Source organism: Coturnix japonica, chromosome 1 (assembly GCF_054131305.1).
Source record: "Coturnix japonica strain WE chromosome 1, WE-NBRP24, whole genome shotgun sequence".
Lineage (NCBI taxonomy): Eukaryota > Metazoa > Chordata > Aves > Galliformes > Phasianidae > Coturnix > Coturnix japonica.
This window is the reverse complement of record NC_140663.1, coordinates 6,401,892-6,427,387: the sequence shown is the minus strand read 5'-3', so window position 1 is coordinate 6,427,387 and position 25,496 is coordinate 6,401,892. Positions and strand designations below refer to the sequence as shown.

Sequence of the window (25,496 nt, the reverse complement as noted above, 5' to 3'; positions counted from 1 at the left end):
ATGGCAGTCTTTGCTGTTCATCCTAAGCTGTTTCCAGACTCACCTGTCTGAAGTGAATCTTTCAGATAGGACAGGTCACCACCTGGAGGAGCATCTCTAAAGCCTACAGGGCAAGCTTAGTGTAGACTTAAGGCAGACAAATCCCACCTCTGCCAAGCAATATAAGAAAGCTACTTCCACCATGTTGAATGTAGCCACATGTGTAATGGACAGAGAGCAGTAGAGGCAACCAGGTTACTCCATTGCTAACAGTAACGCAGTTATGGGAAATACTGGATTCCTTCTCTTAACTAAACCTGAGATGACAAGGCAGATGTTTATCTGTGACCAGATCTTTCCTTCTGAATGTTGAGAACATTCCCTTCCTGAGGGACAAATTCTGAAGAAAAAACGACTCTGCCTTTTGCTTTGGCACCACTGGGATTTTCAGATGACTGGAGTTAGTATTTTAATAAGGCAGAGTTGAATAATTCTAGTAAAATTTTGTTTCTTTTCTGAAATGTATAGAGAATCTCTGTGTCTTCAGCTGAAACATGAGATGAGCAATGTGGGTTTTTTATACCAAAATTAAGTCTTGTATTTTCATCTCCAGCCGACTACCACTCCAGTTCTGGGTGGGCTTTACGAGGCTTCATTTCTGGGCTTCAGACCCTCCATGAACATTAGTGGCATCATGGGGAAGTGAAGTCTGGCACAGAGCTGTTGGGAAGTTTGCTCTCATGGTAGGCATGAATTACAAAACTGTTAGATGAAAGATGCTTCTGATACAATTTGTGTTTCTATTTGTTATTAGTACCATTCAAAATCTTTTGTCTCTTTTTGACAAACATTTGAATCATGTGTACTTTCTCTGTTTTCTCTGCTTTCTCTTTGGAAATGCAACATAAAAGGAAGAAGAGGAGGAGGAGGAGGAGAAGTCACAGAAGGAGCTGGATTTGCCAGTCTTGGAGAATGAGCCCTCACCAGGTACACGTGGTGCATGGAGTTTGCTTCTTGTTGGTGGTGCCAATTTAAACTTGTCTTTTTATAAATGGATCTGATCCAGGATGATGACTTGATGACATTCAGATAGCAGCAAGTGAAACACACATACATCTGAGATAACAGCCCTGGGACTTGTTATATGTCCATTACAGCCTGATTGTGATCCTGCAAGCTTTTTAGCACACTGTGTCTATGCCTGTATAAAGACAGGACAAGCATTTGAAGCTAATGCAATTTTAAAAGTCTTCAACCTCATCCCTTGCAAAAGATAATGACTATGGGTATATGCATATAGCAGCAGAGACATGTTCTCTCCTGCATTCTGTATGGCACAGACACATGTCCTTACAGGGAGAGTGGAGAGGAATTTGTCCATCTCCACAGCTAGAAATGTCATTCTCTTTTCCCTAACAAGAAATGCTGGGCTGTGAAATTTATCTATAAAGTTCTGGATGTGAGTCACATCCAGGCTGCAGGTTGCTCACTCCTGTTTGGCAGAGCTGGCTGTGAAAATAATTGGCAGCTCCCAGAGCATCTGTTAAAAAGGTATCAGTGATGTCTGTTCCCTGCCATTCTAAGCTTGTTTTGGTGGGAAATTGCTCCTTATCCTACCCATGGCTGCCCAGACTTGTTTCTGGCAGTCCTGCAGACCTCCTGCTTCTAGAAATGCATTGGGAGGACTGGCCAACAGATATTCCCTGAGAAGACCTCAGCCCTGATAAGACATCCTTCATCATAAACATCATTGTCACTCATTGAGTCTCGCTCATGCTCCTGCTTTGTAAACTCAGAAAGAAAGCAGAGGACTGATTAATTTGGCCCTGTGAATAATACAGGCCAGAGAGCATTTAAATCTGGGGCAATTTGGTAAAACAGTTTGGGTTCTGTTAGTCATACTTGATGGAACAGCTTGTTGGGTGGAAGGAATTCCAATTCAAAGCCCTCCCCTGGGGCATGGACTCCATCTGCATTCAGCAAGAAGGGTTGAGATCCTACAAAAAGTAATCCCAGATAAATGCACATTAGAACATCCACGTTTCACCCACAGACACACAGAATCACAGATGTGCACAACCTTTACAAGTGCTGAGCATGCACTGATGGCAGCGGAGCTCTGCCTGTGAGGTTGGGCCCAGGGGTAGTGCTGCACAGCAGGATGGAGCTGCAAAGGGTTGGCATTGCGCCGATGGAAAGCGGGTGGGAGAAAAAAGGTATTTCTGTCTTCCTTGTTCATGTCAGAGCTGAATCTGCCCTGCTTGGACAAGAAGGGCTTTGTGTGCCATGTCTGTGCCATGTCCCGGAGGCAGCATTGTAAGGCAGCAGCAGTGAAATGAAATGTTTCGCCGACGTATTTTTCACCCTTTGTCGGTTAGAATCAGCTGTGAGGTAGCTTTTATTTTCTGTGGCAGACAAACGAAAGCAAAGCTCCTGGCTCTTGCATTTGCAATCCAACAGAAACACTAATGAGCAGAGATGGAGAGTAGATGGAGATCAATACTGAGCTGAAGAGATGCCCTCTGGATTGTGATTTATCTCAATTCCGCTGGAGAGAGAATGGAAGCAACATTTAGTTGATTTTCTGGGAAAAAGAGCAGCGAATATTTTCCATCTCAAATCTGAAAAGATCAGAAAACGTGAAATATTTTAAACGTTGCAGACAGGATTGTGTGTCAGTTTTGTAAAATGAAAATCTGTGTTTTCCTGGCTAAAAGCAGAATGACGCCAAATGAAATGAAAATCGGTGAAGAGTCTTAAAACGAAACACACAACAAAAGGGTCATTTGTCATAAATATCTGAGCTAAACCCTGTTAATGAGCAGAAAGATACAAAGAAGAACTTGGAGGAAAGACTGATGCTTCAGGAACTCTCTCATGGTTGGTATAGATGATTTTGTTGGTCTTTCTGACCTTAGAATCATGGAATTATAGAATCACCAAGGTTGGAAAAGACCTCTAAGATCATCCAGTCCAACCATCTACCTACCACCGATATTGCCCACTAAACCATGTTCCTTAGTACCATATCTACATGTTTCTTGAACACCAGGGACAGTGACTCCACCACCTCCCTGGGCAGCCTGTTCCAACACTTCACCACTCCTGAGAAGAAATTTTTCCTAATACCCACCTTGAACCTCCCTTGGTGCAACTTTAATCCATTACCTCTTGCCCTCTATTCACTTGCAGGATCAGGGCAGGGTGTCCCACTGCTCTCCAGTTGGCAGATCTCTGCTTAAAGATGAAGTGGCACAGGGATCCATGCTAACAGCTCTGGGATAAGGCTGTGTCATGCAAACATGAAGTTTCTGCCACCTTCTCTGTGCTGTTTTGCTGCTGCACTTCCTTCACCAAGCCCATCGTTGGGCACTTTTCCTGGCACCATCCATCAATACCACAATGCTGGGGAAAGATAAACACCACGGAGCATCCTCAAACCACCCATCCTGCCTCCGCAGAACCTGAAAGCAAAGCTGGAGTAGGAAACCAGGGGAAATGAAGGAAAAACAGTGTTCTGGCTTCTTGCTAAAGAAAACCCACAGGATGGCTGCTCTCTTCTTGCTGCCATGGTGTGGTTATGTGCTGTACCACAAGTGAGCTGGCTGCTACCCAAGCAAAGCAGAAATCACGTTTTGGTGCCAGACTCAGAATGTTTGCAGGTAGCTCAGGGTGGATGTAGCTAGAGTGGTTTAAAATGTGATGGACATCAACTGGACACATCAATCCCCTACATCTGGACTGGAGAGTAAGGATGCTTAAATTAACTTTATCACTACATTTAATGATTGACAAGACAGGAATACCAGCATTGAGTGGTGAAACCTGGGCACCATGATTTCTCTTTACAGCCTTCCTTAAGTGCAGAATCAGGTCACCAGTATTTTTAACCAATGGCATGACCTTTAAGGACCCTTCCAACCTCTTCTGCTGGCAGCTGCAGTTCAGCATGTTCCTCTGTCTGTCCTTAGCTCACAGCTTTGCAGTACTTCTCCATTAAACCCCATCTTCCTTATTCAGCTACTGAAGAATGAAACATTTTGCTATCTCAGACTTCTCTTCCTGAGGTAGCAACGTACACAAGGAAAGCCTGAACTGGCCAAGATGTTTATTTCCTCATCAGCGAAAAAGCTGCTTTCGCATCAGGTTAACAAATGACAAATAAAACAGTGTCCAAAAAAGGTATTGCTGAAGGAACTCAATAGTGCCAAACAGAGTTATACCAGAGATGGATTTGGGTCTTGCAAATGTCAAAGCACTCCATGTTTCATATTTATTTCCCTTCTGCTTCCACCAAGCACAGTGAGGCTCTGGCACAGGTTGCCCAGAGAGGTGGTGGAGATCCCATCCCTGGAGACATTCAGGGTTAGATTGATCAGGGCTATGAGTGTCTTGATCTAGCTGTAGGTGTCCATGTTCACTACAGGGGAGTTGGACTAGATGATCTCTAAGAGTTCCTTCCAACTCAAACAGATCTGTGATTCTGTGTGATGCATGCAAGTGGATTTGTATTTCCTAAAATGGGCAAATGAAGCTGGAAATCTTGAGGGGTTTGTGATGTTTCTTATTTCCAGTCAGGCTAAATATACTAAAGGATAACCTTTATCTCGGTATCTTAACACTATCTCTTCTAATCCCATGTTAAAAAAAGAAAAAGAAGTGAATTGATTCCTGGAAATATAAGGCCCTTTTAACTACTGCTGGCCCATCATTTGACCATCTCTGGAAACAGAATGTGGTCATTGAGAGGTCTGGCAGTTCAGCCTAGTTATTATTTTATTCCAGATAAATCCAGAGCTCTTTCATTGTGCTCAGTGAGGCTTTCCTCACCTCCTGCTCTTTTATAGAAAAGTGTAAATCGCTTCTTTTGAAATTCCTTTTGGACCACCACGGATCCCTACACATCAAAAACGTTTTGCTGGAGTATCTGGCACTCAGTTGAAACACATGAAACCAAGTCAGCAAAACTTCTAATCATTTCAAACCTTTCCTTTAATCATAACAGTCATTTTCCATGGCAAATTCCAGAGGAGCAATCTTGTTGATGTGGCCTTTAGGTGGTACCGAACCTTTGGCAGACCTCCTGGGTAGAAATCAAGGAGCCTTCCTCCAGCTTCTTGTACTGCACGGATTTATCCTCTCCAGGACCAGGTCTGTCGCCATTCTTAGTAGCAGAAAGTGTGTGTGCAAGGTTCAGGTGGACTTTCTTTCTCTCAGTCTGCCTGTGAAAGGAGAGACTTCTATGCTGCTGTTGATCTGCAGGGTGGGATTTAGGGTATAATCTTTGTGTCTGCTTGAGGATGCACACAGCGATGGCCACATCCCAGCAAATGCACCCTTACAATTCCCTTTGGAATTTACTCTACCAAGATCCATTATCAGCGTTTTACCTATTCCTCTAACAAGCTCTTTTAACTCTAGACCATGAAGTACAATATATTGAGATATTGGGTTTACGTTATGTTCACACATCTTAAATTATCTCTCAGGAGCCTATTTTTTTTTACCAGGAGATACAGGGCTTGAAAAAGGCCATTCAGGGCAGAAGGGCTGGAAAAAAACCTAATTTAAGGATTTCGAAGTTATCAGCACTTCTGAATGAGAAATATAAACCTCATGGCTGAAGATACATACTTATCAGCTCCTGAAATCACTTATTTGGCCTTGGAGATTGGATACTGAGCTAACTGGACTTTAGGTTAGATCAGGTTCAGTGATTCTCATGTTCCTTTTCTTCCATTTGCATACCACAGACTCTACAAGTAAACCCATGAGTCAGGTTTGTACTTCCATTGGATCTGCCTCTGCCTCTCTAGTCTTAAAATTTCAGACACTCAACTGAGAGTGCATGAAGCAGAACACAGAAGTGACTGTGCACTGATTTCTTTAGGAATATTCCCATATATGGCAGTAATGTCCTAGATGGGAAGGATAGATGTGACACTGAGGGACATAGTTTAGTGATTATGGTGGTGGTGACAGGTTGATGGTTGGCCTAGGAGGTCAACCTTAATGTTTCTGTGATTCTATAAAGGAAGAGACATGATTGGCAGCATGGTCTAGAGATTAGAAGATCCTGAGGACCTGGGATCAGGGTTTGGTCTACTCAGGACTCTATATGAACCAGGTGGACCTGATAGGACCACATAAAAGGTTTTCTGTGTCCAAGAGATACCCAAGCTTGGCGTTTGCAAAGCACTAGGCCACATACAGAGAGCAGATGGGTAGTGAAGCTCAGTCTACCTGAACCTGAGTTCTGAGCAACCTTATCTAGCTGTAGATGTCTGTGCTCATGGAGGGGATTTGGACTAGATGACCTTTAGAGGTCCTTTCCAACTACCATGATTCTATGATTCAAGGAAGCTGGAGGTGTACAGTCAGGCCCAGCAATAATTTGTCTGGTCCATTCTTGCATTTACACTTGTCTTTCTCTCCCACACAAACCAGCCCCTCACACTCTCACTAAATCTGTCTGACTTCTCAGCTGTAATCCTCACCCCATCCACATCCCTGCTGAATGTGGTCTAGACGCTGTAATTGTATATAATCCCAGAGTTGTATTGAACACTCCACATTGAGCCCTGCAGTTCTGTGCACGCTGGGGATTCATTAACACTCATCTTTTCTGCACATTCAGAGCACGTTTAGTTAAGGATTAAAAGGTGAAGGTGAGGATAAAGGTGAAATCGCACTACATTGGCGTTTGATAAGCAACGCTGCCTTGCACTGGTTTTTACTTAGGAAGCTTATGTTGAAGAGAGGCACGATGCTATCTAGAGTACATTGCTGTGCTTTTGTTGTGCTGCAGGTCTTGAATTTGCAGACATAATGCAGTCAGAAAGACCTTAAAGGTCTCTCTGTATGCTCTGCCAGCCTTTGGGGCTGCCATTGGCTGCTTTGTGGACACCACTCAGTGTCCTCTTTTTCTGCTATAGGAAGCAGAAGTCTTTTAAAATTAAGCGTTCTTTCCTCTTTTGTTCCCTACTTCTTCATGATGAGGGCAGACTGCCTTCAGGAGGCCCTCATCAGTCTTGCTGGGACATCCAAGCTGAAGAGATGACCTCTGCAGTAACCTCTTCCCTCAAATCATGGCGGTGAGGCACTGGTACCTGGAACCAGGGGAGCTGTGGATGCCCCATCCCTGGAGGTGCTCAAGGCCAGGTTGGATGGAGCCCTGGGCAGCCTGAGCTGGTGGGAACAACCAGCCCACAGGAGGGGGGTGGAATTGGATGGACTTTAAGGTCCCTCCCAACTCAAGCCATTCTGTGGTTCTGTGATTAGCATTCAACAAGGTGCTACAAGAGATCCTTGTATGGGGCAAGCTGTTGCATTTGGGGCACTGGAAAGCTCAGTGTCTGTTGTGCTCAATACAAGCTATTTTTAATCAGCCTCAAGCCCTCGGCAGTGAGCAAGTTTCAAGTTTTGGAAAGTGTGAAAACGAGCTGAAGGAAATCAGGCAGACAACTTATCTGGCTTTGGAATAAGAGACAGGGGCCAGATGGCCAGAGGTTACTGGGGAAAGAGGTTTTGAATGACAGGTGTTTATCTTTCATTGCTCATAAGCTTTCTTTGTGAGGAGGGAATGAGTGGGGAAGAGCAACATGTTCTGATGTCCTTTGAAGCCCAAGAAAGAGACAAACAGCCTTGCTACAGCAAATAAATGTGCAAGACGTGACAGCCACACACAGTGAAGAAGCACTGACAAAGAAGATGGATCAAGGCAGGGGAAAGGGTTCTTGGCTGCTGTGACTGGAGAGATTGGAGAGAACCTCAGTGGATGATGCTGACTGGTAGCACTGGAAGAGGTGGCTCTCCTAAGCAAGTGAAGGTTGACCAGGAACTTCTTGCAGCTCCATGGAGTAGAGGGGAGAGGGCTGGGAGAAGACAGGGGTGTGACAAGGAAAGTGTTTTGGTCATTGCACCCTGCTCAATAGCAGGACTGACTCAAAATACATCTCCTCCTACAGGAAGGACATCCTGGAGTAGATTAATGAAGCAAAGGAGTGCAATTAGGGAAATCTTCACAGCAATTGTCTGTATCAGAGCATGAAGATACAGCCAGGGTATGCCATGGGAGGAGCTGAATTCTCATGCTGGCATGCTCAGTAATTGAAATATTCCTGCTAAGGCCAACTTTCATTATTTCCTTCCCTTTACTGACTGCTTTTCTCTTCCCCCCCCCCCCCCCCCCTTTTTTTTTTTCCTATAACCAGAGCAAACTCCCTCCCTATTCAGGCTCCTGCCCTGACGCAGCACATTGTGTCGGTTCAATAGCAATCTGTGTTTTCAAAGCTACAGGAGATGAAGTGTGAAGGACTTCCAGGCATGCTCACAGGCCGGCTCCCCCAAGGCTTAGCAGCTGCTGTGCAGAGCAATGCTCTTCCTGCTCTACAGCCACAAGCACAGGAAACAGATGTGGAAATCCCCCCAACCCAATACTCAAAAGCAACTATGTGATGGCAATGGCTGATTTGTTATGAGAACGGAAAAGGGCTGCTGATCCTGATAGTGGTGTTATCATGTTGCCACGCAAGCAAGCAACAGAGGAGGAAAACAGATTTTGTTTTGTTCCCTTGCTGTTTTCCTCTCTTAACATCACCCAGGTGAAAACCGGCTTCACAGGTCACCAAGGTGGGTTTGTGGGGTGCAGTCAGGGAAGAGTCATGATGGAAATTCCTGGAATTATTAGTTCTTCTCTTATATTCAGTCTTGATTTGATTGGATCAGGAATAGAAGTCTGATAAGGGAGAGGGGTTTACGTTCATCGGAATATTTTATAGAGCATAAAATCATGTGGGACTATGTGTACTGATCATTTATTTGACATATCAGAAAGAAGGTGAAGATTACAGCTGCTCCTAAAGGGTGAGCCAGGATCCGAGATCCGCTATAGAGAAAGAAACCAAGAGGGAGCCAAGGCAAAAGGTCCCACTGTAGTAAAGGAAGGAGCTGCAACCCCGTTTTCCCAATGGCACATTCAGTTAGAGATATCCACAAAGTGTAACATTCCTTCAAGCAATGCCTATGAGATATAAGAGCATTTTGTATCCAAGGGAGCGTCTAAAGGAGTAGGACCTCAAACCCTGCTGCTTTGCTTTGATGTCACTTGGATCCATTTGGCCAGTTGGATGAAAGCCTTAAAGTGTAGAAAAGCATTCTGTGAGTCAATTGAGCCTGGAGAAGAGAAGGTTGTGGGATGACTTCATTGCAGCCTTCCAGTATCTAAAGGGAGCCTACAAACAGGAGAGGAGTCAACTCTTTGGAAGGGCAGACAACAGCAGGAAAAGGGGAAATGGTTTTAAGTTGAAGGAGGGAAGATTTAGGCTGGATGTCAGGGGGAAGTTCTTTACTATGAGAGTAGTGAGGTGCTGGAACAGGCTGCCCAGAGAGGTTGTGGATGCCCCATCCCTGGAGGTGTTCAAGGCCAGGTTGGACGGGGCCCTGGGCAGCCTGGTCTAGTATTAAATGTGGAGGCTGGTGGCCCGACCTGCAGCAAGGGTGTTGGAGCTTCATGATCCTTGAGGTTCCTTCCAACCCAAGACATTCTATGATTCCATTCTCTGGTTAAATGTGTGAGTGGTCCTGAAGCACATGTTTAGCTCATGCTCTTGGTGATTTCCCGAAGTGTTAGTGGTGTAACCTTGCTCAAACACCTGCAAACTCAAAGTGTTCTCAGTGTAGCCATCATTGCAGCCTCCTTCTGCTTCTCTTTGCCTTCACCCCGGACAGAAAAAGTTTTCTAAACTGAAGTGTAGGCAGCAGAGCCAATGGGGAAGTGCTGCCTGGCTCAGCCTATCAATCTGATAAATAATGGCAAAACAAAGTGAGTTCTGCTGTAGCTATCGAAACCACTGGAAATGTTATCTCTGGTGTCGCAGGAAGCTGGATGGGCCCCTTAATCTTCCTCACTCAGGGAGGAGTAGGGCTGGGGAAATGCAGCTTTCGTTAAGGAAGAAAAAATGATGTAGATAATATGTAGTATTTTTGTCAGCTCCTTAATTGTAGTTGCCAAGGAAATGTATCCTCCTGGGCCAGGATAGTGTAATGACAAAATGCAAACAGCTTGATTCATGTTTATAAAGGGATGGAGCCAAATCTATCTCTGGTACAGCTCGGCCAAAATGCAGAGCTGGATTTGGCTCGTTACCGAGCGAGCAGTGCTGTATGAACATGTTCTCCCAGGCTATTTTATGAACAACACCTCATTTATTAAAAGGTAAAGTTTAGGAAATGTAATTTTCATGATTTATTGCTGCTTGCCCGCCAGTTGTACGAACAAGGAGCCCGCCTGTCTGTTCTGTGCATTTTTATATGCTAAAACAAATGCTCCAGCTTCAGGATTTAGAATCTACGTCATAAAGTTTTAAATCAGCAGCACTAATCCTTTCCTCCTTTATTATCACTTATTCCTGCATACTTTTTATAAGACATTCCTAAAGTAATCAACAAGTTATTAAGCTCCCATTTGCCATATTTCGTTGTCTGTCTGAAGATAAGTAAATAATACTACTACGAATTTGCATTATAAATTAACACTGTAGAACACGGTTATGTTTTTCAAGCAAGAGGCTGTAATTAAAATACTCATAAAGCTCTGTTGTGTATTAGGTGTTTGCTCAGTGCCAGCTCATTCATGTCCTCATCCTACAGAATGAGGATCAACGGGAGCTGTGCCGTGCATGTAGGATCACGTACACCCATCATGAATCAAAGTCCAGGTCTCTGGGTCTGCATAGGATCCTCTTTGACCTCAGTACAGCCCCAGGCGTGGTTCAGCCCTTGTTTTGTAATGCCTGTCTGCACTCAGTTCTTCTTTCCTTACACTAAGTGGGGAAGTAGGAGCACCTGGCTTGCAGAGATGGAGAGTTTGGGGATGTTCGGCTCTTTGACTTTCACATGAAGGGAAGGTCAAGAAGCATCCAGACCTCCATGAACCTCTTCTTGAGTGCTGGGGATACATATAGCTGCCCAGGGAGGTGGTGGTGTCACCATCCCAGGAGGTGTTCAGTAAATGTGTAGATGTGGCACTGAGGGCCGTGGTTAGTGGGTATGATGGGCATGAGTTGATGGTTGAAAAGACCTTAGAGATCTTTTCCAACCTTTATGAATCTTTGATGTAAATCTCATTAAAAAATGAAAATGTTTCAAGGTTTGCAACACAAAACTGAAAATGATCTGCTTGTACAAGGATTTTCCAGGTCTACAGTAAGCCCCCAAATATATCTATTGAAGAATATTCAGTGAACACTGAACACACCGGATTCTTGCAACTCATATCGAGTGTAGAATGGAAACTGTCAGGGTGGCAAAATCCTCTCAAATGAGGAAGATGAAGCAAGCTGAGGAAGAAGTGAGGGGAAGTAGGAATAGATAATTCTTAATTAAGAGTTTTTAGCTGTGAAATGAGCTTGCGGTGCAGTTAGGGAAGAGCCTCCCACTATCTTTAGGAGCCAGGAAGCAGGAAAGATTAATCTTAATCTTCCAGAAGTCTTTGCCACCCCAGCAGAAAATGATAGAAACTGCTGCAAACTCAGCATTCTTCACTCCAGTTGCCACCAGAAGAGTCTGTAATGTTCTTACAAAACTTAAACCTGGAATGGAAAACTCAAAGAAAAAAACCAAACAACCCATAAAACCGATCCATATATACAGAAATAAGATAAAGACTCTGAGAAGTCCAGTGGGAAGTCTGACATCTGTGCTGTATTTCATGCAGAAGATGCCTGTGTCACACAGAACCTGATGGCAAGCAGAAATCACAACAGATGGGGGCACTTCACCACCATCGCACTGCAGGGCATCTTGGATTGCAGCACAGATCTTTCCTACAGATGAAGGGCATTTCTGAGCAAGGTGGGGGATTTGTTATCAGCCTGTTCTTCGTAGACATGCTTGGCAGCTTATTGCTCATGTAACTCACAGTGCGTTTGTGTAAGCTGTTGTTTACCGCTATCTGCTACCCAAGAACACTGGAAAAGCAGAATTCAGAGCTCTGAGTGGGTTTAAATAATTCGGATGCTCTGGGGAGATCTTATATTAGTGGTTTTATTTTGGTTTTAAGAAGCTGTTATTTGGTGGACATACAATATCACATTCTTTTAAAAGAAATAGATTAGATTAGGCTGGCCACGGGCAAATTTAACAACGTGCTTCTATTTCCTGTCAGACACACAGACTGTTTGCTTAGGAATTTGTGCCTCTCGGTTCACATTTAACTCCATTTGCTGCCTGCTTTCTATTTATAATGTACAGAGCAATACTGTTTGCCAGTAACAGTTTAAACAATGCCAGCAACATACTGCAGTGTGAGCAGTAAAAGAAAGGGGAGAAGGCATTCCTAAATAAGTTAGCCAAGTAAATTTCTGCCTCCTTTGGATACTCGGGGAACCACAGGAATGAATCAGAAGTATTCAAGGTTGGCAGCGGAGCCTGACAGCACTGTGTTAACAAGGAGCCGGGGAATAAGGATTCAGTACATTGTATGGTGGTGGGGGTGTCCTTTCTTAGAAAGGAACCTCGTTTCCCTCAGTTTCTGGTGTTCTGGTCTGTGACTTTTGTCAGTTCTGCCCATACACAGGAACAAAACCAATGCAAACTGGGCTCAAACCAACATAAACTCCAGAGCATCTGTTTTTCTCCTTCCAACCCGATGACATCTCTATCTACTACTGAACCTCTGTGCATCTGCCTTCTCCAGATCATCTCAGAGCCACTCATTTTTTTCTCTCTCAGGGCTGTTTCCTTTTGGCTGGCAATGAGAGAGAATAAAAAGTGGGACAGCTGGATCTCTGAGTCTGATCTCATGTTCTTCAGGGTAACAGTGAGAGGGAATGGCCTTAAGTTGCACCAGAGGAGGTGAAGGTTGGATGCTGAGCAGTGAGGCATTGGCACAGAGTGCCCAGGGAGGTGGGGGAGTCACCATCCCTGGAGGTGTTCAGAAAGAAAGTGGCACTGAGGGACATGGTTAGTGACATGGTGGGGATAGGTTGACTGCATGCCTTCACCATTGGCCCTTGTTGGAGGCATGCACCATGAAATAACCATAATGGGACCAGACTTATCTTTGTATAATAGTTAAGTGACAAACACGAACTGAATTAATGCTCCATATCCTCAGAAATGTGAGGTGAAACCAGCAGCACCTCATACAGGCCAACTATCTGCCTTTGGTTTTGCTGCTCCTTTAGGTTTACCATTCAATAATGTTAATCCGGAGCAGAGACACTCACAGGCCAAAGCAATTAGCTCTCAGTCAGGAAGTTCTCCCAGTGTCAAGAGCATAATTCTCCCAGCCCACGCAGAGCTTTGCATTCCTGCAGCACATGGGGCCCATTAACACTCCCTGCAGCCCTTAGGAATGGTGATTCCTGAGCAGCTCTGCCCCAGTGCCTTTCAGCTGCTACTCCTGCCCCGTGTCCCTGCTCTCACTGGGGCTACTTCTGACTCAGTTACTACACCGGATGCTACTGCGATAGCAGGCTCCTTAGTAAAACCCCAGTGGATGTTTTGTGCTGACCCTGAGCCAATGCCAGGGGTTGGCAGCTCTCCTGCTTTGCTGGCTTTGAGGACAATCATGGTGTTGAATTGCTGAGTGGCGCCAGCAAGCCCCACAATTTTGCCTCATTATGCTCTAATGAAGCAGGAGCTCCAATGTCTGTTCTTTTTCAGCAAAGCTGGAGGATAAATGTTGTATTTCACTGAGATGAAACTTGGAGGATTCAGCACTCTCTGAGTTTAGATTCATTCTGATTAGATTAATTCTCAAGATGAAAGCAGCTCTACACATAAAAAAGTCACTGGATGGCTGAGGTCAGCAGAAACCCCTGGGCACATACGGCCCTGCTCAAGCAGGGACACCCAGAGCAGTGCCCAGGGACACATCAGGTGGCACCTGAAGATCTCCAAGGAGGCTCCACAACCTCTATGACGATGATTCAAAGGGTGATTTGAAGAGTTTGTTCTGATGTCACCTGCCTCAGCTTTGCTTGGAGTCTCTCATTCAAGGTCAGATTGGATGGGGCCCTGGGCAGGCTGAGCTGGTGGGTGGCAACCAGCCCATAGCAGGGGGCTGGAACCAAATGAGCTTTAAGGTCCCTTCTAAGCCAAACCATACTGTGATGTCACCACTATTGAGATGGGTGTGAACATTCCCAGCAAAAAACTCAGCTCAGGTACATCAGTTTTAATATCTTTGTTTCCCAGCCAAATGCAACCTCACTGGAAAACTCCAAGTCTTGTTTAAGTATTATCCCTGCAATTTGCACCCACGTCCATGTAATTGCAGGTGTGTTCTTTTTTCTTCTGGAACTGGGCACAAAAGAAGCAATGCCTGCAGTTTTGCTAAGCCCTCTGAGCACATCATGTCACTGCTGTGCAGCTGGGTCAGCCCCTACGTGTCTGCCAGGTTCAAATGTGTATTCAGAGTGCGAAAGGGCACAACGGAGCGAAAGGAGATATGGATGGGAAAGAGAACCACCAGCCTCATTAGGACAGGGAAGAATGTAAAGGCATGGCAGGAAAGCAGAACAACAGGAAAGCAAGCTGAGAAGATAAAACACAGTGTGAGGCTACATGCTGATTAATGGTCTTCTTGGCCTTGGCATCTGCTACTGACCAAAAGCAAGTCACGGGAGTGTCCTATAGCTGAGCCACTGTGCACCCAGCTGTTAAATGTCGTGATGAGTTTCTTCCCTCTGCTAAAGTTTCCATCTCTTTTAACTTCTGACTGTGGGAAGCCGTGTTCTGGTACATGTATATGAATGAGGATGTGGAGTCTAACCTGAATTGTTGGTGGAAAGGCCTGCTTGTACCTTCCCTGCTGCTGCTGGACACCTCTTGGCAGCCACAAATCAGCTCAATGGGTGCCCCCATGAACAGGCATCAATGGGGGGCTATGTTAGCTGTGGCATTGTAGATAACTGGATAAAGTCTTTGGACTTTACTTCTACCTCTGTGAGCTGGTAAAACTGAGTTATACCCCTTCTCAGGTGCCTTTTCTCCAAAGTGAAGAGTCCCAGCCTCCCTTATCTCCTCCTGTAAGGCTGCAGATCCATCTGTCTGTGCCTCCCCAGCTCCACCAGGTCTTCCGCTGATTTCCAGTCACTTCCAGTCACTCTTGAGATGGAATTGTGCTGCTTTTAAGTCCTGAAAAGCCATTCAACTCACATGTCAGGGTTACACTGTGTGAATTACAGCTGTGACGCAGTCCTAGTTAATACAATTTAGAGACAAAGAATTATCTCTGTATCCTGTAGAGCCATACAAAGGAATTTCTATGCCAAATAACTTCTTTAGATGCTGGTTATTAAAGAAGTTTGGGCTATTGCATCGTATCTATCTGAAACACACCAACCCCCTTACCCATATGTATAATGTATTCACGATGGGTGAGATGGAAGAAACCGAAGTGACAATACTGATATTCATGCTCTGGAGGTTTGGATGATCTAAAATGTCAGAAGCACTGAAATTTAGTCTGCTTCTGTAGATGTAATAGCTCAGGATTGTTTTAATTGGGTTATATATTTAGTTTAAATGAGCATGAGATGGCTCTAATAAGATTAACAAATGAGATAGGCTGAAACCAGAACCATTTATCTAACTCTTCCCTGTTAGGGAGTTTTGATTACATCCCAGTCATTCCCACTTTGGGTTTTACAAAACAAAACTCATTTGGCATAGATTATCATATTCAAATGAGGCTTCTGACACGGTGCTAGGACTGGTAAAATCATATTTATATGCAAGACATGGCAGGTCCTGAGAGAGCTGGGGACACATGGTGAGATTAAACTTGCTCTCTCCCAACACTTGATCTTACAGTTCCTGAGATGACATGTGCCATAAGCCAAACCTCTGCCGTCATTTTTCCATTCACTTTATAACTAAACAAACACATATCTCTACTGTGGATACTGTGAAACCAGGACAATGAAATTAGTGGGCAAAACCAAAGTGCCATAACTAAACCCCACAGAGCTCCCCCCTCCAAAGCCCATCCTGCAACATACACACAAACAAAACCCCAATGATTTTCCATTCTGTCTCTCTGGGGAGGGGACATATGGAAAAAACCTGCTCATCGCAGGAGCTGAATGAAAGATCCCTCAACTGCCCATTACGCCCAGGGAACACAGACAATGGGGTGTATGCAGTGGGGGTCTCAGTGTTAAAGGCATGGATATGCCATTTGTGTAGGGCTTAACGCATAGGCTGGCACTATAAGCTGCTCACAAGGAAGCACTGATAACTTTCCACATGATTGGGTCTTTCTTAGGATCACAGGATGTCCAACATCAGCTTTGGAAGAAGAATTGGTATCTCCAAAAAGCATTTCTCTGTTGTTCTCCTGCCCCACCAAGAAACGGATTTTTAGACTCAGAAGTTTTAGGAAGGTGCGTTTTGTTTAATTCATGTCTGAACTAAATGTGACGAATGTTTGACTTTAAACCAAAACAAGATTGTTTTCAAATATTCATGTCAATAATGCAAGACAAAAAACCCCACCAAAACAAAACAGAACTTATGTCTGAACAGCTCCTTTCTTCAGAACGGGATCAGCTGGAGGACTACACGTGCATCAATAAAGACATAAACTTGCAGTTCAGTAAAACAGAGAAGAAGAGTTTATGTAGATGACTGGCAGAAAAGCACCCTGTAAGTACAAGCAGAGGACCAAGTGTTTTCAACAGGGCTGGAATGAGGATCAAATACACAGAGACAAAGCCGTCTATTTCTAAAGGCAAGATGTTCGCTGCTCCCCTTCTAGGACCGTATTTTTATGGAGCTTCATTTCTGATGTTTTCTAACTACGCTTGAATATCACAGGGCACCAAAGAAGTGAAATATTTCACTTGTGCACTTCCAGGAAAAGCTGGCAAGAAGTTTTTTGTTTTCTTTTTTTCCTCTTTTGTGCTTACGGGGATTTATTTAATGCAGCCAGGAGGCTGGGGCCTCCTGGGATCTCCTTGTGTGCAACATTAGGACTGCCTTGCATTATAAAAGAATGCAAATGCAGCACACACTGCCTACATGGGTCACATCTATTTGGGGAAATACTTATATTGCCTATAAACGTGTAAATAACAGAGCCCTCTTCACCAAAGCCTACTGCAGGTACAGAGCACCTTGACATTAATTAATAGCAAAACAGGTAATAGCTGATAAAAGAATGGAATACATGGGGTATAAACTTGAGGGAATTACAAGGAGATCAGCCAGATTTAATCCTTTGATATAAAGGGCCACGATTTAGTTAGATGGGCGCTATAGCCGTGCAAATCAGAGCAGAGCTTTTCACTGAACCCATTTGTTTCCGCAATTGTTTGTATGGCAACAGCCCCACTCGCCATTCATTAGCATTCATCCTTTCATCTTTCCTTAATAAACACTCTGTAGGTGTTTTGAAACAACATCAAGGCTTGGGTACATTCTGCTACAAGCCAAAGGCAGCATTACAAAGCTGGAAAATACAAACCCAGTGCATTGACTGGCACTGGTTACTTAGGGGAAGTGAAACCTCACTTTGACTTGGTCGCTATTTTGAAAGACACACTATGTATTTTGAGTCTTTTTGTTTATTTATTTTGGATGATGGGAATTGTGGACCCAAGTAAGATGACTCTCACTGATTCTGAAGGGACTTGGGTTAGGCCACATTGCTGAGAAGCCTGAATAGGTTGCCTTCCTTGATTGTAGGATAGTGTTTCCCATAAGAAAGATTTTACTAGGTGTCTTGATAGATCTGCAATCTGAATGCTACGGCCACTCTTGCAGTCCTTTGTATCCTTAAACGACAATCAGTTGCGATGAAATGGCAAGAAAAGAAGTTTCTAAGAGAATAGAGAACACTTCTGTTCTGGCTATGGTTGAGAAAGGGTGGTCTAAGAGTCTCACCATATCCCCACGTGTGCTCCTCTGTCTATCATCTGGCATCCCAAACAGTCTTACTCTCCTCAGCAATAATTTGTGATCTAATAAATAGCAGACATAGATGTTGGCAGCAATGAGTCTACATATTTGTTTCCCACCATATGTCAAAATTGTCCTGTATTTTGAGGTAGAATAACCAACATCCCTTAGACAGAAATAAATGCTGTGCAGTGATCACAGAACTTTAGAAACTGGGTTTCGAATGCACTAATTCACTAATGTTATATTGGGTCAAATTGGCATATGACCTTGGTCAGGCTTCACTGTTTCCCTTGTTGGTAGATGCACATTTGCCCCTTGAATGAAAGAAATTCTTCTGTTTCTGTTTATCCAGAAGAAAATACAAAGCTGTAAGTAAAGAACGGCTATCTACTAGTGATGAAGCACACCTGATAGATTTGTATTAACATGCTACTTATCGCTATCACCAGAGGAAGGGTCCTCACAGTGGTGAGATTCAAGATGGGCTGAAGCTCAGGCAGGACCTGCAAAGCCGTCCATTCATGTTATTACATGTGTGGATGGTCACAGACAGCGATGGCAGCTGTCTCAATGGCTGGAACTTGCATCAGGTACTTGAGCTATAAACAGAACGACTTGTCTCCATCAGCACTGAGGTGTTGAACCCATCCTCCAGTCCAGGACATCATTCATCTGCCTAAAATGGCAAGATAAGCTTCTTCCTTTTCCATTTGCTATCTGACATTCATCGATCCCCCAAATGAAATGTCTTTCCTGTATCCTGGCACAGAGATTAAGCATCTCCCAAGGCTTTTCATGGCAGATTGGAGGCTGTAAAGCAAGTGGCTTATTTAGTACATTTCCTATCACCTGAGTTGTCACAAACGTAGCTCTTGCAGGCAGAAAGACTTACAAGTAGTTCCACTGACAAGTGTAAAGGCATCCAATATGGAACGTACTTTTCTGTGGTGAAATAAGTCAACACTAACAGGAGTGGTGATATGTTATTTAGTTGGAAAGCACATAGAAATCAGAAGAAGACTGCCCTGGAAATGCTTAGCTTCACTCTTGGGTATTCATGTTTACCCTACTTAGGAATAGCTTATCTCATTTCATGTTCACCAGGGAAGCCACTTCTTGAATTGAGCTCTCCAAGTAATTGAAGAGACACGCAGGATTAGATCAGGTTTTATAATGAGGGGAGAACAGCCCTGAGGCAGATGCTCTCAAGCAGAGCTATAGTTTACTGGCACCCTTATCTAAGGTATGGCCAGTCAATAAGAAAGCCTCAGAGGACATCAGGGTAGCCACAGCCTCAATCAACCTGCAGGTTTCATTATAAGGAATGCCAGCTGGCTGCTAAACCACAGGGGGTGGAAAAAAAAATAAAAACAAAAAGTTAAGCATGGAATAATTTTAAGTAGGAAGGCAGAACAATGCCGACAACCTATTTCTGTTAATTGCTTAAGTCCCTGTCATAATTTTTTATTATTATTTGTATTGGAATTGGTGACTACGGACTCAGCTGAGAACAGAAGTTGACTAAGCTGGAATGTGTTCACACTGTGTCTTCACAACCCACTGTAGAAGGCTCTGAGGCAATGTTTCCCATAGTTTCTTTCTTGATCGTACACAACCCACTGTTGCGTGACTTTGAAGCCATGGGTGGAAGTGCAGGTTATGGCCAAGGCTCTGCTTTCCCTTGGGATGCTAATACATTTACTCTGTCCTTCAGTTTCTTCCCACAGTCTTTCCCACGTGTCTAGAAGAACAAGACAAGTATTCCCCGGATTAATGACTCACTGAGAAAGAATCCGAGAGAATTTTAACTCATTTTAGCACAAATTCCCCTGAAAGTATGACCCTAGAATTAGCAGAATCATAGAATTGTAGAATCACAGAATGGCTTAGGTTGGAAGGGACTTAAAGATCACTGAGCTGCAATCCCCATGCCTTGGGCAGGGCTAATCAACCACTACATCAGGCTGCACTGGTAGAATGCAGTGGCAGAGATAACGCAGGCAGAATTTCATCATGAGTGCCTAAAACTCGCCCAAGCCAGACAGCTGCCGTATGCAGGTCACACATCTGAACCAGTTCTGTGATGGACATGGACTGTAGTGTGCAACCTTTGTGTGACTTGGATAGTCAGCAGTCGGAGCTCTGTACTGCCAATACTGTTGTAAACTCAGTGTGTTGACATGGGTGTCTGCCAGCTCTATCACTCCAAGTCATCTGTCATCCCTTGGCTTTTTCTCTATTTCTATGACTTTATGGAAAAACAGTTGAGCTTCATTATTGTAACTCTCACATAAAGGGTTTCTGGGTGCTTGGCAGCTCAGCTAAGGCATGACAAGTAGAACTAATCTGTGTACATAGGGAGCTGCATGCACTCAGAACTCCTTGGATGCTGCGCGAGCATACACTGACTTTATGTGTTCCCTAAGTGTGTGTGAGGTTGATGGAAAGTCTTTGGAGTTTAATCGTTATTACATAAAATACAGAAAAAAGCTACTTACGTGTACTTGATGGGTTGATGGTTGGACTAAATGATCTTAGTGGTCATTTCCAACCTTCATGATTCTGTGTTTCTGCTTTATGATTCAGAGGATGGAGGACATCTGTCTGTCTTTCCTATCATGGAGGAAAAAAGACTTACTTGCTTTATGTGGGAAATGACACAAGGTTGTCTCTGTAAGGCCACCCTGAGTACAGTCTGTTAGTAGCCTGTCATATTCAGTAAATAAAATAGCTTGGAAATGTAAAATAAAACAATAAAAATACAGCCCGTGTATCAATCCAGATGTGTCCTAACTGGAGACAGAGCTTCTCATGGACTTTGTGTCACGTTTTCCTGTCTTTCCAGTTTTTACAGCTGTATTTTTATAGACCTTTCCATCATCCCTAAGGGATGAAGGTGCCCAGAAAGCCATGATCCATGCGCAGCAATGAGTTTCTGACCTAGCTCCAGATTCTAAAGGTCAGTACTCGATTTCATTTAGAGATGAACTTCTTTATGGTTTCCCATCTGCAGATTTCAAGCTGTGTCATCAAACGAGTCGGTGATTTTTGTTGCTCTGCTAGATCAGAACATGAGGTAAAATGATTTATCACAAGCTGCCCAGCCAGTAGCAGAGGCTGGAGGAGAAGGTAGAAATCAAGAGTCCTAGTTGAGGGAGAGCAGAACAGATCTTCAGAGGCAGCCGATACAAAGGCAGGGAGAAAACAGTCTCCAAGAGTGATCAAATGAAATTCTGTGGTTGGAAGGTAAATAAAATCCTCCTTTCCCCCCTCTACAGCCTGGGGAATGAGCATACTTTGGATCCAACCGTGCCACATTAATCACAATATGGAATATTTGAGCCAGGGGTCAGCCACAGGGGGGCAGCTATTAACATATGGGATTTATCTGCCTCCTCCTTCCATAAAGATGCAGCACGCTGGATAATTAAACTACCGAGTGCCAGTGTGGAAAGTACTGCTTTTTTTCCACTGCTCCCTGTAATTTGATCCAGAATCATTTCCTTTCACTGTGTATTCAGAAGAGGAGGAAACAAAGGTGGCATCCTGATCTTCATTATTAACACACAGGAAAACTTGGAGGAAATCCCTTTTGTGCCCGTGGTTTTGCGTAAAGAGAACTGCAAACTGAACATCGTATTGTTCAGCTCCCATATGTATTTACACATCTCTGCGCATAGCAGATGTTTCTTCAAACATTCTCCAAAAGTCTTCATGGCAACCTGCATTCCGGTTGGTTTACTTTGATTAAATTAAAGGAAAAACTCTAGGAAGAAAATAAACAACACTGTAAATGAATAATTTTCAGCACAGAGAATCACTTTCTCGTACAATCGGTGCTTCTCCTTGTTATCTAGATGAGCAGCGCTCATCTCATATTTATAAATGAAAGTAGGTAATGGAGAAGTGTTTTGCCATTTTGGGGGAAAGCAATTAAACGTAACTAAAGAATTTATGAGGAAGGCAACTAGCTGAAGCTTGTCGAGCTGCTGCCTTTTGTAAAGCAGCAGAGGCACTTCCAGAAGGAATTTATCCAGTTCTGGAATAGACACCTAAGGTAGGAGGCACGAATCTCTCTCCCCCATCTCTCACCTACCCTATATGACCTGCTTAGACCAGATGTCTGCTTTCAGACAGCTAAAATTAAGCAAGGGGAATCCCACAGCAGACGGCTCTAATCCACTTTGCTTCTGCCATACACGAAAAAGCTACTATTGTTATTTCAGATTACATTATGGTAACACTCAGAGGCCAGGTACGGTGCAAGCATGGAGGAAGATGCAGTCCCTGCTCTACAAAGAGGAGAACTCTAGTAGTAAAAGGCTGATTTTGCTTTTAATTCTAAAGTTTGGCTGAAAAGAAATATAAACAGCAACAGGCAATTAAAATACAAAATAGATTTCATTCATAAGGTACCAAAATGCCAAAAACAATTATTTGAAACTTATATAATAGAACAACTATATATATTTTTGCTATGATATTAATAAAAAGGGGATTTATCTTGTTGAGCTTTTCCAGAGCCTCGTCCTCTCTGAGAGTTGTTCTAAAGTGCAGCAAGTTTATTCATGGTTTGGATTCCAGTACAGCGCTTTTCATTTAAAATATAATAGTATTATAATAGCAGTCAGTGCTGGTGGAAGGCTTGTTGTGAGCAAAACACAGTTGTGGTTAAATTTCCTCATCACGTGGACCATGCACTGTGATTTTCTTGTGGTCAAGGGCCATGAGGCACACAGTGTGTGCCTTAATGAAAGAAGGGAAACTAGGAACCTGAGTGGCTGGTGGCTGGGACACAATACTAACTCCTCACACGTCCTTCTTCCTCAGTTATGGACTGGAGCAGAGCTAAAGTGATTCAGCTTCTCCAGACCCCAAGCAGCTATTCCACCAAAACCAGACAACCACATGACACAGACCTGCCCCTTAAATTACTTGCGAGATGTCTGACTCAAGGCTTATCAACTGACTGTGTCTTGTATAAGGCACCGAGTAAGAAACTAAGATAACCTGTTGATCTCTGGCATCATTGGTGCCCAGATGCTTGGTGAGCACTTTCAACTTTCTGCCTCTCTTTCCCAATGTTCTGCCTTTCTTGTGTGTGTACAGCAATGTTTTTCAACCTGGATATAACCATATAGCTGTGTGACATTACAGTCATTTAATGGAGCACAAGCTGATAGTATGTGAAACATAACCACACTCTTCAAACTGAATGTATCACTGGAACAAGCTGGCTATCACCGTGCAAAATGCCTGTGGCAAAGTACACAGAAATTGTTGGTAGCATCAGCAAAGTGTCTTATATTGTGTTTAAAGGTGTGGATATGCAGTATATGTTGGGGAAATTGTACATATTGCAGCAAAAACAGCTGTCTGAGCTCAGAAAGGGCTGGAAAACATTGATGTAAAGTGCCAGATTTCAGAGCAGGGACAACTGCCTGTGCAGTGTCTAAAGCAACAGAGATAAAACTTGATGAGGACTACAAAGAGTCCTTAGAATATGAATGGTTAATGCTTAAATACAAAAATGATATGGAGAGGTCAGTAAGGTCAAGAATGCAAAAGATAGGGAAATCCAGCATTCCAGCTGCCTTTGCTGTTCATTTTCTTTCCTCACTGTTTGCATGTCTCTGGTAATACACCTTCCTTGCACATTCCAAAGAGAAGGCAGTTCACAGAACAGGGAGCTCAGTATTCAATACTGATACTCTCATCTGTCTAGGCACATCACTTTACTGCATTTAATTAAAAAGAATCAATTTTTATGAGGTTCTTCTCTCTATAGTAACCATGGGCTCTACATACAGGAAGAAATGTGCCTCACACATATCACCCCTGTGATGAAATATACATCTGGGATATGAGTCAGGTCAAAGTCAGGGCTCAAAACTATGAACACAGACAAGACAAACGGGTGTTCAGCTTGCAGTGCTGATATTGACTTCATGACATTTCCTCAGCATAGCTCTGATTGCAAAAGTTGGCACTTGACAACAGACTTCCATAGCACCAGAGCATCAACACACACATGCTGGTTTTCATCCATTGTTTCACACAGGTACTTTGTGGCTGCCATTTCTTTTTTTCCTAGTGATAGAGCAGCTGCACACAAAGACCTGAGTAGTCTTTTAATACATGCCAGCACTCAGGATTTCAGCCTTTCCCCACAGAAAACACTTCTCCCTACCCCACTGATTTCCCTTGGATGTACAGGGGCAGTGGATCATTTAGGACAGACTCAGTGGAAACAGCACCACCTGCTGAGTGCCCAGTATCCTTCCAACAGAGACTTCTTGGTTTCTGGGGTTTCTGGAGAGCCCATGACAATGGATGCTCAACATTACTCAGCTCCTCAAGCAGCCTGACGGGCCCATCGGCTTTTCCATCCCTGGGATGATTCAAGATGCTTCATGATGCAAGTCATCCACTCTGAAGAAACTCAAAATAAGCCTGGTGATATAATAATATACAACAGAAGCTGATTTAATCCAAGTACATGCAGCAATATATAAACATACATTTCACCCCCAAAGGTCATTTTTGAGGGGTTAATACTTCAGACATCCACACACTGCGTTGTGTTCCAGACTGTCCTGTCTCTATCACTTATTTCTTGCTATGAGACAGACTTTGAGGCACAGAGCACCATAGGGATGAACTGCAGAGCCTGTCTTCTGTACTTGGGTGGTGCATGGATGTGTCTGCTCATAGAGTGAGGGTCCTAATTCCTCTCTAGTGGGAGTCCTGCCCCCTCCCTTCTGTCTCTTCCAACCCTTTTATCCCTTTCTTTCGCCGTTTCCCCCTCTTTCCTCTTCCTGACAACAAAGACAACGCGGGGCTCGAGCCCGGGGCCGCCCCGGCGGTGACTCAGCGGCAGACCCGCCCCCGGCCCGCCCCGCCCCGCCGCTCCTTCAGGCGAGGCCGGGACGGAGCTGTGTGTGTGTTGGGGCTGAGCCGGCACTCAGCGACCCCGAGTATTGCGAGGCCTCCTTCCATCCGTCCTCCCGTCTCGGGGTCTGTTTCCCCTCGTTCCCCGGCGGAGAGCCGCCCCGGTGAGGCTGAGGTAGGTGTAGCGTCTGTCAGCACACAAAGGCGGGCTGGATGAGCTGGGGGAGGCGCTCCTGAGGGAGCTCCGTCTGCCCGCCCGTAGGTGTGATCGGGAACGCGGAGCTGAGCGGGAATAGAAGATGCCCGACGGCTCTTGGGGCACACAGAGGGCTGGGAGAGCTCCTAGATGGTGGTTTTACCCTTAACGGGAAATTTCCTCCTGGTTTGGGTTTAATGGAAGGCTTTCCTCTGTGAAACAACTTTTGTCCTTTCATGTCCGAAGTGTGCAGAGTGGCCGCATCCCTACCGATCTTTATTTGGATGCAAGGGTAGATGGAGGAGAACGGGCTGCCCAGAGAGGTTGTGGGATCTCTGGAGATATTCCAGAGCCATCTGGATGCCTTCCTGTGTGACCCCACTTTAGCAGGGAGGATGGACTCCATCTCAACAGGTCCCTTCCAGTCCCTACAGTTGTGTTCAGATGAGTAAGGGGTGGTATGGAGGTCTGTGTTACTTCATTATTTGTTTCCTTCTGCCAGGTCTCATTAAGCTGT

The 25,496-nt window shown here is 44.3% G+C and overlaps 1 protein-coding gene across 11 annotated transcripts in view; it reads left to right on the top strand.

Moving 5' to 3' along the window:
* FAM107B (family with sequence similarity 107 member B) overlaps positions 1-25,496 on the top strand; it is a 96,147-nt gene that overhangs the window by 20,435 nt on the left and 50,216 nt on the right. For 10 of the 11 annotated variants that reach the window (XM_015873619.3, XM_085512522.1, XM_085512531.1 and 7 more), the window contains exon 1: positions 24,809-24,958. Coding sequence is in view for 1 of the 11 variants with exons in the window: in XM_032442107.2 (XP_032297998.2) it covers positions 891-966 (76 nt within the window). In the remaining 10 variants the exon portion in view is untranslated. Of the gene's footprint in view, positions 1-890; positions 967-24,808; positions 24,959-25,496 lie in introns of those variants that run through there. The other variant, XM_032442107.2, reaches the window with a different exon arrangement.